Source organism: Mus musculus, chromosome 19 (genome assembly GCF_000001635.26).
Source record: "Mus musculus strain C57BL/6J chromosome 19, GRCm38.p6 C57BL/6J".
In the NCBI taxonomy this organism is placed as follows: domain Eukaryota; kingdom Metazoa; phylum Chordata; class Mammalia; order Rodentia; family Muridae; genus Mus; species Mus musculus.
In genome coordinates, this window is record NC_000085.6 from 8,395,434 (window position 1) to 8,407,772 (window position 12,339).

Sequence of the window (12,339 nt, forward strand, 5' to 3'; positions counted from 1 at the left end):
TTTAATACAAGGCACCTCAGAATAATAAACGAATACCTTGACAACTTTATTTGGTCTTTGGCTTTTCTTCCCCTTCCTCCCATTTTCGTTCAGGTTTGCGGTCCCCCTCACACCCACGAATAACTGAATCCCACATGATGGGATATTGCTCTAATAAGTCTTACAAAATACTCAAACTCTGTCTAACTTAGGCTTCATAGGAATTTTGGGTATAAATCCTGGTTTGACAAGCTGCCTCTTATAAGCAGGTATAGACAGAAGTGTGAATCATTTGTTTTAAAGGTGGTATAATAAAGACTGCAGGAGACTCATGTTCTCTAATGTGGACTCCATAGGAATTTTGAGTTAATATCCTGACATGACACATTAGAAAGGCCTAAATAAGCTAAAATGTGTGTGATTTTGATTATTGTGGTTGTTTTATTGTTCCTCTGGGACAGAGGGAAAGCTACAGGTTTTCCTGGTTACCAACTGAAGGATATGCTGATTTGAGGAAAGGGTTTTGCCTTTGAATTTTTGTAAAAGGTGATTAAGGTATTTATACCTTCCAGGGTTATATGGATCAGATTTGATAGAGGAAGACCCCCCCTGAAGTACTAGATTCCACAGAATAAAACAGAAAGGTTATCTTGATGTTACTAAAATTTTATTTTGAGATCTATATTACAGAATATACAGCCAACACTACCATCTTCTCCATCTATGAGACCACTTATAACACCCAGTAAATCATCTTTGTTAATTAAATAGAACTTCTGTCATCTATCCTTACTTAAAAGTCTATAGTTCTGCACCTGGCTATGCCTTGGCTTTAGATTGAATGCCATCTGAAAACCATCCTCTCAAATCAGTTCCTATCAAAGTAAAAAGCCTAGGTTGGCTGGGAGACTATGTAGTTTTTCAACCCCATCATAAATCCAAGAATGACTGATATTAATAGGAAGCCTAACACAGCTTCCAAAACTTAGCCAAATTATAGAGCCTACTGATTACTTGAACAGTCCCTTACTTCAACACATTGAAGCATCAGTCTTCAACCTACTGGCAAGGATCTTCTGACAGACTTAGAGAAACAGGGATATTAAGACCTAGCCTACACTGTCTCAGCAGAATTAAGCTGTCCTAAGCTGTAATTGTGCCCTTTCTTTGAACAGTATTATGTCTGTAGATGAAGTGAGGCAATTCTTGCCTTGTGGCTGTTTCGCCACAACTGGAGTAACTCAAAGATGCCCAGTTTCTTCTTTGAATCCAAGACAGAGAAAGCTGTCAAGAGCAGACTAATCACAAGTGAATAAATAACATTAAATGTCACATTCTGTGGACTTCTGACATTTTTGAAAACTAACTATTTATGTGAAGTAATCGGAACTGTTCTCTACAATCAGCCATTTCTAATTAAAATTACTGAAAACACACTAACAATAAACTCAAAGTCATGAATTTCCTCTTTGGCCCTTAACTCACAGGCGTAAACATCTCAGATCTGTTTATAATAACAGCAATAGAAGGACTGGGTCTAAGCCCTGCACATCAAAATTTTTAGTATCAATAGAATAATTTTATACCAATGAAAACCTTTGATTTTGCATCAAATTACATACCATTTAAGAAATTATGACTTCAGCTTAGTAGCAATTAAGAAGATTTCTACCAAATGAGATTATGGCTATGCAATCAATTCTAGATATTCCTCCCTGTTCCAATTATGACCATTCCTACATTCCCTAGAAAGACCTATAATAACCACCCTCAGCTCCAAAGCCTAGAAAACTGAGACAACGACTCTTCATAAATTCTTCAAATTTAATATGGGTGTTGAGATATTTTTGAAGGGAGGGGGAAGGGTAGGGAAAATGGGGGAGTTGGTTGGTTTTAAGAAGTCCACACCAACGATTGTATTAATCTCTGATGTCTGTGTCCTGACTGGATCCAGATGAAAAACCAAGACATCAGAAGATCAGGCAGGTCAGTTCAGCATTTCTGATGATGATATATCAGCTTCATGTCTGCCTGTACACTAGCATGCTGCCTGCCATGATGATAATGTACTGAATCTCTGAAAATGTAAGCCAGTCACAATTAAATGCCCTGTGTTGCAGATATCCCTGGGGCTAATTATATTTGATGTTAATTTCATTCGCCTGTGAGGGGCTTCAAACAAGAAATGAGACAGCACTCATGTGATATCCTGTAAACATTCTTCCCACCTTAATTTACAAAATAAAGGCTAGAGCCGGTGATCAGGCAAAGAAAGAGGGGAAGATGGAGCTGATGGTTTTGGGAGAGAAAGAGAGAGAAAGACACCATGGAGGAGGAGGAAGAAGGAAAGTGGAGTAGAAGCACCTGGCCTGGAGAAACCGCAAGTTATAAGGGGTCTCATAGATGGGGAAGACGGTAGTGTAGTGGTAGATATGCCCAATCTAGGTGCACAGCTTGTATTTACCACAACAGTCCTGTATAAGAGTTACATTGGTAATGGTATCTCTTCACAGCAAAGAAACCCTAACTAAGACAAGTATTTATATAACATACATGTCTTATGTAAATATGACTCAATTTAGATTGGAAAAGAATGCATAAATAAATAGTATATTAAGTAAAATGATTAGATGGCAGATATTATAAAGGTTGGTTGGCTTAAATATTATATACTGCTATAAATATATCTTGTATATCCTCACAGGAAATAGTCATTTATAAAATTGATAAATATAACGATGCTTAAAGGGCAAGCCTTTGGTGGTAGCTTTGATGTCTCTTTCCAAAAGAAGAATCACTAAAATATAGAAATTCTGGAATTCAGTTTTCCATTGTTCATGTATACTGTTCTTGATTGATTTAGTTGTTTAAATTTAGTACTCTGTGACTTCGGTGGCTTTATTTACCAGTTCTTTTAAAAAACATTCTTTGTTTTATTTCTTCACTTGTAGACAGACTATATTGTGTATTGTATAGATGTATCACCTGTCAATTAAAAAGCCTATCGCCTATGGCTTAGGCAAGAAATAAGAGTTAGACATATGACAGAGAGAGAGAAAGGATTCAGGGATATAGTCAGGGTGTGGAGATCGACCCTGAAAAATGTGAGGAGATAGATGAATGTTACCTGAGCACAGGCAAACAGCCATGTGGCAGAATGTAGGTTGAAATAACTGGGTTATCTTTAATTATGATATAATCATAGAAGAACATAGCTTTATGGACAAGGTTTTTGTAAATGTATTTTGAGTCTTATTTCCAGGAGCATAGAGCTAGAAAGAAGAACCAGGCCCCAACTTCAACAGTCTCTAATGTATCCGTTTCATTATATCACACTATCTAAAGTTTTGACACATATTTCCTAGAATCTCATTAAGTATACTCCCCCCTTTTTTGAGTATTGACATTTTCTGTAGCACTCCTCAAAGAAGAAACTAACATTGTTCCATGGTAGAATTATGAGACACTATTTTTGAAAGATATTAACAAACATCTACTTACTTCAGATAGAGAACTGAAAAGAGACTAAAGAAAAGATACCACAAAAACCTAACTTGCTGAACCAATGAATTTTATTGTGCTACTCATATGAATATGGGTGAGAAATTCCTTAAAGGAATAACATTAGTCAAAGACAGCTCTATCACCAAGCACATCCTGCATGGGAGATAGCTCATGAAAGCTGGAAACACAGTGTCCTGTCTGGCCCACAGATAGTTCACAGGTTAGTAGGTGGCCTTTGCTGGTAACACAGTTAGTTTGAGCCTCTTCCTGGAAACTTTGTACCTTTAATGAATTCTGTGTTTCCAGAGTGTTCAACTGGTCTGAACCCTTTCTAGGCAGATCAGAGTTTCTGAGAGTGTCTCTGAGAAATACTTACTACTTACAAATACATGAAAAAGGAGGGGACTAACTAATCTGGTCAATTCAGGGACTTCTTTAAGTTATTTGATTGTTTAATTTCTGAGCTTCCCTGAAGAGTGAATGTTTCACCTCCCCTAGAACATCCCTTGTTTCATCTCCCAGTAAACATCCTGTCTCAAAAATATGTGATTGGTTCAGCTCTGCTTCAACCTACTTTGTTTTAAGGAATATCCATATAACAGGAAAGAAAGCTGAATCAAGTTGATTTGCAGAAATTGTTGTTGATTTAAAAAACATATTATCAGGCACAAGATGCCAATTCTTATTCCACAATTACTCACTGCAGTATTTACTTGCCTAATTACATAATCTTATAAACTCTGTAACACTCAGAAGATGTGTGAGCAGAAGCAAGCATGGAAGTGATAGGTATTACTTCCCAATGTTGGGTTCTGGGAGAAACTGAGAAAAATCACTTCAAAAAGTGAGGTTAAAATTCTCTGATCAGTCAAGCAGGTGGTCAGCTCAGGATCTGAACCATGTTGTTGAAGGGAAAATTTTACAGTATTTTTAAAGGATGAAACCACAAAGCAAACGGGGATATAGGGGGCTATAGCATTGTCTAGTCATATTTTGACACAAAGGGTGGAGAAAGGGAATTTCCATTAAGATTTTGTCACTGACTGGGGCCAGCCAGTCACATAAAGGGAGTAAATGTATGTGGTTGGGCTTTATCAAAGTAACCATGTCCTTGACTCACAGCCTTGAAGGTCAGACTTCATTCTCAACATCTAGCACATAACTCAAAATGATTAGTGAACAAATGAATGAACAAGCTGCATGTAGTCAATTAGGTCTATGACAGGCTATCAGTTATATACATTTATGACTTGGGTATCTTAGTTTAGATAACAGGCAACTTCTCTCTTTACATTCTTTTCTAACTTACTGGTTAAAAGACAAAAAGAAAAAAAAAAGAAAAAAATCTGGAGAAACAGGATAGAAGTTGGTTTCTGGCCTGGAAACATGAACTTAGTTTGACCCTGGCAGTAAGATGGAAGCATTATCTCTGGGATGGCAGGACTCAGATAACTATCTCCTTAAACCAACACATCACATATACATGGTTGTATATTTCACAAGCATCAAAAGACATTCTGCTTGTCATGATCAAGCAACTAAAATACTGTATTTTTTTTCACTTGGCATCACATCTACTCAATTAAATGTCCAAAAAGAAGGGAGCCAAGTGCCTTGACCAAGGACGACACTGTTTTATATAAAATATGTAAAGATCATGAAATTAATGGTGTGGCTTTTCTTAGTCTTGATTCCATAGTTAACTCTTTCTCTATTTCTAAAATGTCTTGTTGACCTGACTCTTGAATATCTATCTGTTCATAGATTTTTTTTTTGGTTCAATGGCAGAACTAGAACACTATAATGTACAATCAAGATTTCATCTTCAATGGGTCACAGCTGCTAAAAGTACATGTAGAGTAGGTGGGAGCACTTTAAACACACTCACCTGTCTGACAAATGGCCACATATGATAGCCCCTATAAATAGGCCAATCATGAATGAAAATTTAGCAACAGAATTCAGTGCCTGAGATTCACACACCAGGTCCCACTAGAAAAGAAGAAAATGACCAATCAGAAATTATAGCTACTCAGTGCCATTTATCCTAAGCCTTCACCATAACCCCTAATATTATTTTATAGCCCTATCTTACTCTTCAACATTCCTTTTGAAATCAATATTATTTCTACTATCAGCTAAAGTTACCTTTCTCTAAGAAACTCCATTTAACTCTCTGCAGCTTCTGTTAATCATTTTAAAACATACTAAGAAGTTCTCTCAAAAGCTGGAAGCAATCCCACTAAAATCAGGGACTAGACAAGGCTGTCCACTCTCACCCTACCTATTCAACATTGTACTTGAAGTCCTAGCCAGAGCAATTAGACAACAAAAGGAGATCAAGGGGATACAAATTGGAAAGGAAGAAGTCAAAATATCACTTTTTGCAGATGATATGATAGTATATATAAGTGACCCTAAAAATTCTATCAGAGAACTCCTAAGCCGGATAAACAGCTTCAATAAAGTAGATGGATATAAAATTAACTCAAACAAGTCAATGGCCTTTCTCTACACAAAGAATAAACAGGCTGAGAAAGAAATTAGGGAAACAACACCCTTCTCAATAGTCACAAATAATATAAAATACCTTGGCATGACTCTAACTAAGGAAGTGAAAGATCTGTATGATAAGAACTTCAAGTCTCTAAAGAAAGAAATTAAAGAAGATCTCAGAAGATGGAAAGATCTCCCATGCTCATGGATTGGCAGGATCAACATTGTAAAAATGGCCATCTTGCCAAAAGCAATCTACAGATTCAATGCAATCCCCATCAAAATTCCAACTCAATTCTTCAACGAATTAGAAAGGGCAATCGGCAGATTCATCTGGAATAACAAAAAACCTAGGATAGCAAAAACTCTTCTCAAGGATAAAAGAACCTCTGGTGGAATCACCATGCCGGACCTAAAACTGTACTACAGAGCAATTGTGATCAAAACTGCATGGTACTGGTATAGTGACAGACAAGTAGACCAATGGAACAGAATTGAAGACCCAGAGATGAATCCACACACCTATGGACACTTGATCTTTGACAAGGGAGCTTAAACCATCCAGTGGAAAAAAGACAGCATTTTCAACAAATGGTGCTGGCACAACTGGCGGTTATCATGTAGAAGAATTAGAATTGATCCATTTCTATCTCCTTGTACTAAGGTCAAATCTAAGTGGATTAAGGAACTCCACATAAAACCAGAGACACTGAAACTTATAGAGGAGAAAGTAGGGGAAAACCTCGAAGATATGGGTACAGGGGAAAAATTCCTGAATAGAACAGCAATGGCTTGTGCTATAAGATCAAGAATTGATAAATTGGACCTCATAAAGTTGCAAAGCTTCTGCAAGGCCAAAGACACCGTCAATAAGACAAAAAGACCACCAACAGATTGGGAAAGGATCTTTACCTATCCCAAATCAGATAGGGGACTAATATCCAATATATATAAAGAACTCAAGAAGGTGGACTGCAGAAAATCAAATAACCCCATTAAAAAATGAGGCTCAGAGCTGAACAAAGAATTCTCACCTGAGGAATACTGAATGGCAGAGAAGCACCTGAAAAAATGTTCAACATCCTTAATCATCAGGGAAATGCAAATCAAAACAACACTGAGATTCCACTTCACTCCAGTCAGAATGGCTAAGATCAAAAACTCAGGTGACATCAGATGCTGGCAAGGATGTGGAGAAAGGGGAACACTCCTCCATTGTTGGTGGGATTGCAAGCTTGTACAACCACTCTGGAAATCAGTCTGGCAGTTCCTCAGAAAATTGGACATAGTACTACTGGAGGATCCCGCAATACCTCTCCTGGACATATATCCAGAAGATGTCCCAACCGGTAAGAACACATGCTCCACTATGTTCATAGCAGCCTTGTTTATAATAGCCAGAAGCTGGAAAGAACCCAGATGCCCCTCAACAGAGGAATGGATACAGAAAATGTGGTACATTTACACAATGGAATACTACTCAGCTATTAAAAAAATGAATTTATGAAATTCCTAGGCAAATGGATGGACCTGGAGGGTATCATCCTGAGTGAAGTAACCCAATCACAAAGGAACTCGCACAATATGTACTCACTTATAAGTGGATATTAGCCCAGAAACTTAGGATACCCAAGATATAAGATATAACTTGCCAAACGCATGAAATTCAAGAAGAATGAAGACCAAAGTGTGGACACTTTACCCTTTCTTAGAAATGGGACCAAAACACCCATAGAAGGAGTTACAGAGACAAAATTTGGAGCTGTGACAAAAGGATCTAGTGATTGCCATATGCAGGGATCCATCCCATAATCAGCTTCCAAATGCGGACACCATTGCATACACTAGCAAGATTTTGCTGAAAGGACCCAGATATAGCTGTCTCTTGTGAGACTATGCCGGGGCCTAGCAAACACAGAATTGGATGCTCACAGTCAGCTATTGGATGTATCACAGGGCCCCCAATGGAGGATCTAGAGAAAGTACCCAAGTAGCTAAAGGGATCTGCAACCCTATAGGTGGAACAACATTATGAACTAACCAGTATCCCGGAGCTCTTGACTCTAGCTGCATATGTATCAAAAGATGGCCTAGTCGGCCATCACTGCAAAGAGAGGCCCATTGGACTTGCAAACTTTATATGCCCCAGTACAGGGGAACGCCAGGGCCAAAAAGGGGGAGTGGGTGGCTAGGGGATTGGGGGGGTGGGTATGGGGGACCTTTGGGATATCATTGAAAATGTAAACGAGGAAAATACCTAATTAAAAAAAAAGAAAAAAAGTTCTCTCAAATAGGTCATGAAGTGCAATCATTAGAGAAACTTAAGGACTTTTCTGGATCACATATATCAGTGTATAAAGTCTCATGTAATTCCATTAGGTATAGATAGAGCCTAGAAATGACTGCATTCTCTCCCCCTCCCCTTATTTCTGTACTTTTATTTCCTTATTTTTGGTAAAAGTATTTAACCAAGTGGTACAGTGTTCCAATAATGAGAAACATTCAAGCCTGTTATAGAGGTAAAAATATCTTTTCTGTGGCAATGCTGAGATGGAATCTTGGATCACATGTGAAACATAATCATTCTACCTTGGAGCAATAGCCTTAGATGACCTTGATGTTTTATATACTCGCCCAATTCTTTTACATTTTAAATCAAGGCTGAATAACACTGTCTTGTCATAACATATCTAAGAAGACACATAAGTATTTGCTTAAAATGAATTCATACATTCATTGAAGAGATTAAGGTTGAAGAGATGTCTTAGCAATAGAGAGCACTTATTGCCATGACAAGGGACCTGAGTTCTTAGCATAATCATAGTGGCTCACAAACATCTGTAATTTCAGTTTCCTGTGAGACAACACCCTCTTTTTACTTCTTTGTGCACCAAGCATATATATATATACTAGAAAACAGTGATAATCTGTTGTCATCCTTAGAATAAAATGCTAGAAGAATGAGAAATGTTTCACATTTAATTTATCAGTAATTAATGTTAGCTAAAAGTTGAAGAGTGAATTAAATGAATATCCACTATTGTGGCACTGGAAAAGCCCTATCATGAATTCCTTTTTGGGGATGACTTACCTCAGTCACAATGGTAGAAAGGAAGTTGCTCCTGTCATACACCCAACCATCCACACAGGGCTCAGTGTCTGGCTCTGTCTCATTGGAGAAAGTGCCATTCAAATGAAGAAGATGCCACTGTGGTTGGGCAAAACGACGACATTTATCCAGTCTCAGGTTGGAATCCAGGGGGATGGAGATCCTCAGGAGGTCATCTTGGCTCAGGATCCTACTGCCATTATCAGAGGCAGTGTCATTGTCAAGGATGGGGGCCCAGCAGCGATGATTGGGAATGGCTGCAGTAAAGTTCTCCATTGTAATATGAGGTACCACAAGGCCTACGAGGAAGAGAACAAAAGAGATCTGAAGGATCTGGAATCTTCCTAGGCTTCCAACTTGATTCAGGAGTTCCTGAAAGGCCATTGGAACTGAATGACTATCTCCGATGGGAGACAAATAATACTTCCATGTAGTCTAATACCGAACATTTAAAAAGAACTTAGATTTCACAAAGTCACCCTAAGTAGGGTTGTTCTTCATGTGTCCCTCATCGCTTCTCCACTGCAGGCATAGAAACCTTACTCTCTAATGGGTTAAGTGTCATGCATGGAGCTTCTTCTTTTAAAGTTACCAAGCATTCTACTAATGTTTTATTTCTGCAACAGAATTTGTTAAAAATTTACTTTTAATGGAATTTTGCTTACACAATTCCCATGGTCAAATATGGACCTTGATCTGCAAATCTCAAAAAATTAATAAAAGAGTTAACCTATTACATTTATGCACTACAGAATGTGCAATTAAAAAGATGTCAAAGTGAACCATTTTATTTTTTACTCAAAGTGTTGTGTTTAATATTAAATTTTGTTTTAAGAGTTAAGAAGAAGAATCGAAGTTAAATTATTTAAGATGAAGCATGGTTCACATGCTGTTTCAAATAAGAATACTCCCTCCGGGCTCATATGTTGAATGCTTGGTTCTCAGTAGATTGAATTGCTTGAAGAGATTAAAATGTGTGACCTTGGTGCAGGACATTCATCACTTGGGGAGGATTGGAGGATTATATTCCTAATGAGCTTTTCTCTCTTTGCCACTGTCTTGCAGATAAGGATGTAAGCACTTAACTACTGCTCCAGCACTTTGCCTGCCAGACTGTTGCCAGGCTCCTTTCTATGATGAACATGATGGACTCAAGCTCTGACACTCACACTCTGACACTGTAAGCAAGCTCTAAATTAAGTATTTTGTTTTCTAAGTTTTCTTTTTTATGGTGTCTCTTCACAGAGATAGAAAATTAACTACGCCAAAAGTTGGTAGCAAAGTGTGGTATGTTTCTGTGACAGGCCTGACTATCCAAATTTTTGGAGAAATATTGAAAATTTGGGCACTTTGGACTAGAAAAATGGTTCAATGTTGTAAGTCGAGCATATTATCTCCTCCTATTTAAGCTTCAAAGACACTCATGCTGTGACATTGTACTGGCTAGTTTTGTGTCAACTTGACACAGACTGGAGTTATCACAGAGAAAAGACTTTCAGTTGGGGAAATGCCTCCAGGAGATCCAGCTGTGAGAGACCAAACTGGGAAACTAGACCCACAACAACTCTCACCCTGAATATCAGGCTGACCCTTCGATGGGAATTATGTCACCCCCTCCTTCATTGTCTCCACCTGGAACCTGAAACTGCCAGCTTCACTCCGTCCTTCATGTATCCACTTGGCGCCTAGAACTGCTTAGATAAAGCCAGCTTCACCTCCTCCTCCATGTCTCAATTTGGTGCCTGGGACAGTTTATGGCACTCCAAAATAGCTACAAGATGTTTGATGGCTGCCTGGAACTTTTTAGTTAGAGCTGACACTCCAAGATAAACTGCAGAATGTTTGAAGGCTGCCCGGGACTGTTTTAGGGCCAACATTCCAAGATAAGCTGCAAGATGTTTGAAGCCTGCAATCAGCATCTGCCCCCGATGTCCATCCCTTTCTCTGTATTTTACTATACCCCCTCACCCCTCCCTATTTTTCTCATTGTGTGCTTATAACCAGGCTCTTAGCCTCCATTGAACAGACCTTGACAACTCTCTGATTGGTCTTGCTTCCCTTTCTCCACCTGTTTCTCTTGCAGGCCTCATTCATCCTCCTCCACCCATGGAATAACTAAGTCCTACTGAATGGGACAGGTGGCGCCTAGAACGTGGGGTTCAAGGCATGGAGCTTTGCCTGGTGGGGACCCAGGAGATTAGCTCCAAGAGATTTTCGTTGCAACTAGAAGAATAAGCTGTTTGAAGAACGCTCCTACCACTCATAGGAGAAGCTGTCCTCCGTGAATAATTCCTCTCCATTAAGAAATGGGAACTAAACTGTCAAAGGAAGCGGTCTTCATCAGAGTCCTGAAAGCTTCACTCAAGGAAAGGGGAGTTCAAGTTAAGAAAAACGATTTGATAAACTTTTTTATTTTTATAGATCAAGCTTGCCCCTGGTTTATAATTGACGGGGCAGAGATACATCATAAAAAATGGCAAAGGTTAGGTCGAGCGTTAAATGATATATTGACCAGGCAGGACCCCAATGCTGTTCCTGCAAATGTTTTCACTTATTGGGGACTTATTCGTGATGTAGTAGAAAGTGCTGTTGATGATCCTCAGAAGCAGCAGCTTTTGTTGGTTGCAGAATACTGTCTCTGCCCCTTGTTTGGGGACGCTTCAGTGAGCTCCCTCCCCAACAAGAAACCCACTTCAGTAAATACAGACATGCCTGAAGCCCCTTAGGCTTCTCTTTAGACTCCTCTCCCAGTGGATCCGTCTCCTATAGAAATGCCACTGATCAATCCAGTCTTTAAAAAAACCCTTGGCTGAGGGGCCTCTAGTTCCTGCGGACGCAGACACTTTGGAAGAAGAGGTCCTTTGTCCTAGTAAGCCTCATGCTTCAGCCCCTCCGTACAGGATCGCTCCCTACCTTCTGCCAATCTGCGCACCCACCCCCTGGTCTCGGACATTGCCCATCCCCACTCTCATAGATGCCAGGGACAAACTTGCATCTCAAGTTGCAGGGTTACAAGAAGTTTTACAGCTCCAGAAACAGTACACCCACCTTTTTACAGGCATCCCTTAAGGAAAAGATCCTTGCCCCTGCCCCAGCCGCAGCCTCCGGCTGCACAAAAAAGAAAAAATCCTCAGGGAGGGTGTAAAATCTAAAATGCTGGCTTTCCCTGTAATTGCCCACTCCACAGGAGCCACCAGCTATAACCCGCCCACTTCCACTTCAGAGGACTCCCCTTCAACCGCCCAAGCCGA

General features: G+C 39.3%; 1 protein-coding gene across 7 annotated transcripts in view; it reads right to left on the reverse strand.

Annotated features, from left to right (window-relative positions):
- The window catches only part of Slc22a30 (solute carrier family 22, member 30), a 69,741-nt gene extending 60,063 nt beyond the window's left edge, over nucleotides 1–9,678 (reverse strand). For 4 of the 7 annotated variants that reach the window (XR_877676.1, XM_006527136.2, XM_011247262.3 and 1 more), the window contains exons 1-2: nucleotides 9,071–9,678; nucleotides 5,372–5,475 (exon numbers count right to left, since the gene is read on the reverse strand). Coding sequence is in view for 5 of the 7 variants with exons in the window: in XM_006527136.2 (XP_006527199.1) it covers nucleotides 5,372–5,475; nucleotides 9,071–9,472 (506 nt within the window). In the remaining 2 variants the exon portion in view is untranslated. The remainder of the gene's footprint in view (nucleotides 1–5,371; nucleotides 5,476–9,070) is intronic. The other 3 variants (XM_006527135.1, NM_177002.3, XM_006527137.2) reach the window with 3 other exon arrangements.
- Nucleotides 9,679–12,339: the final 2,661 nt, after the last annotated feature.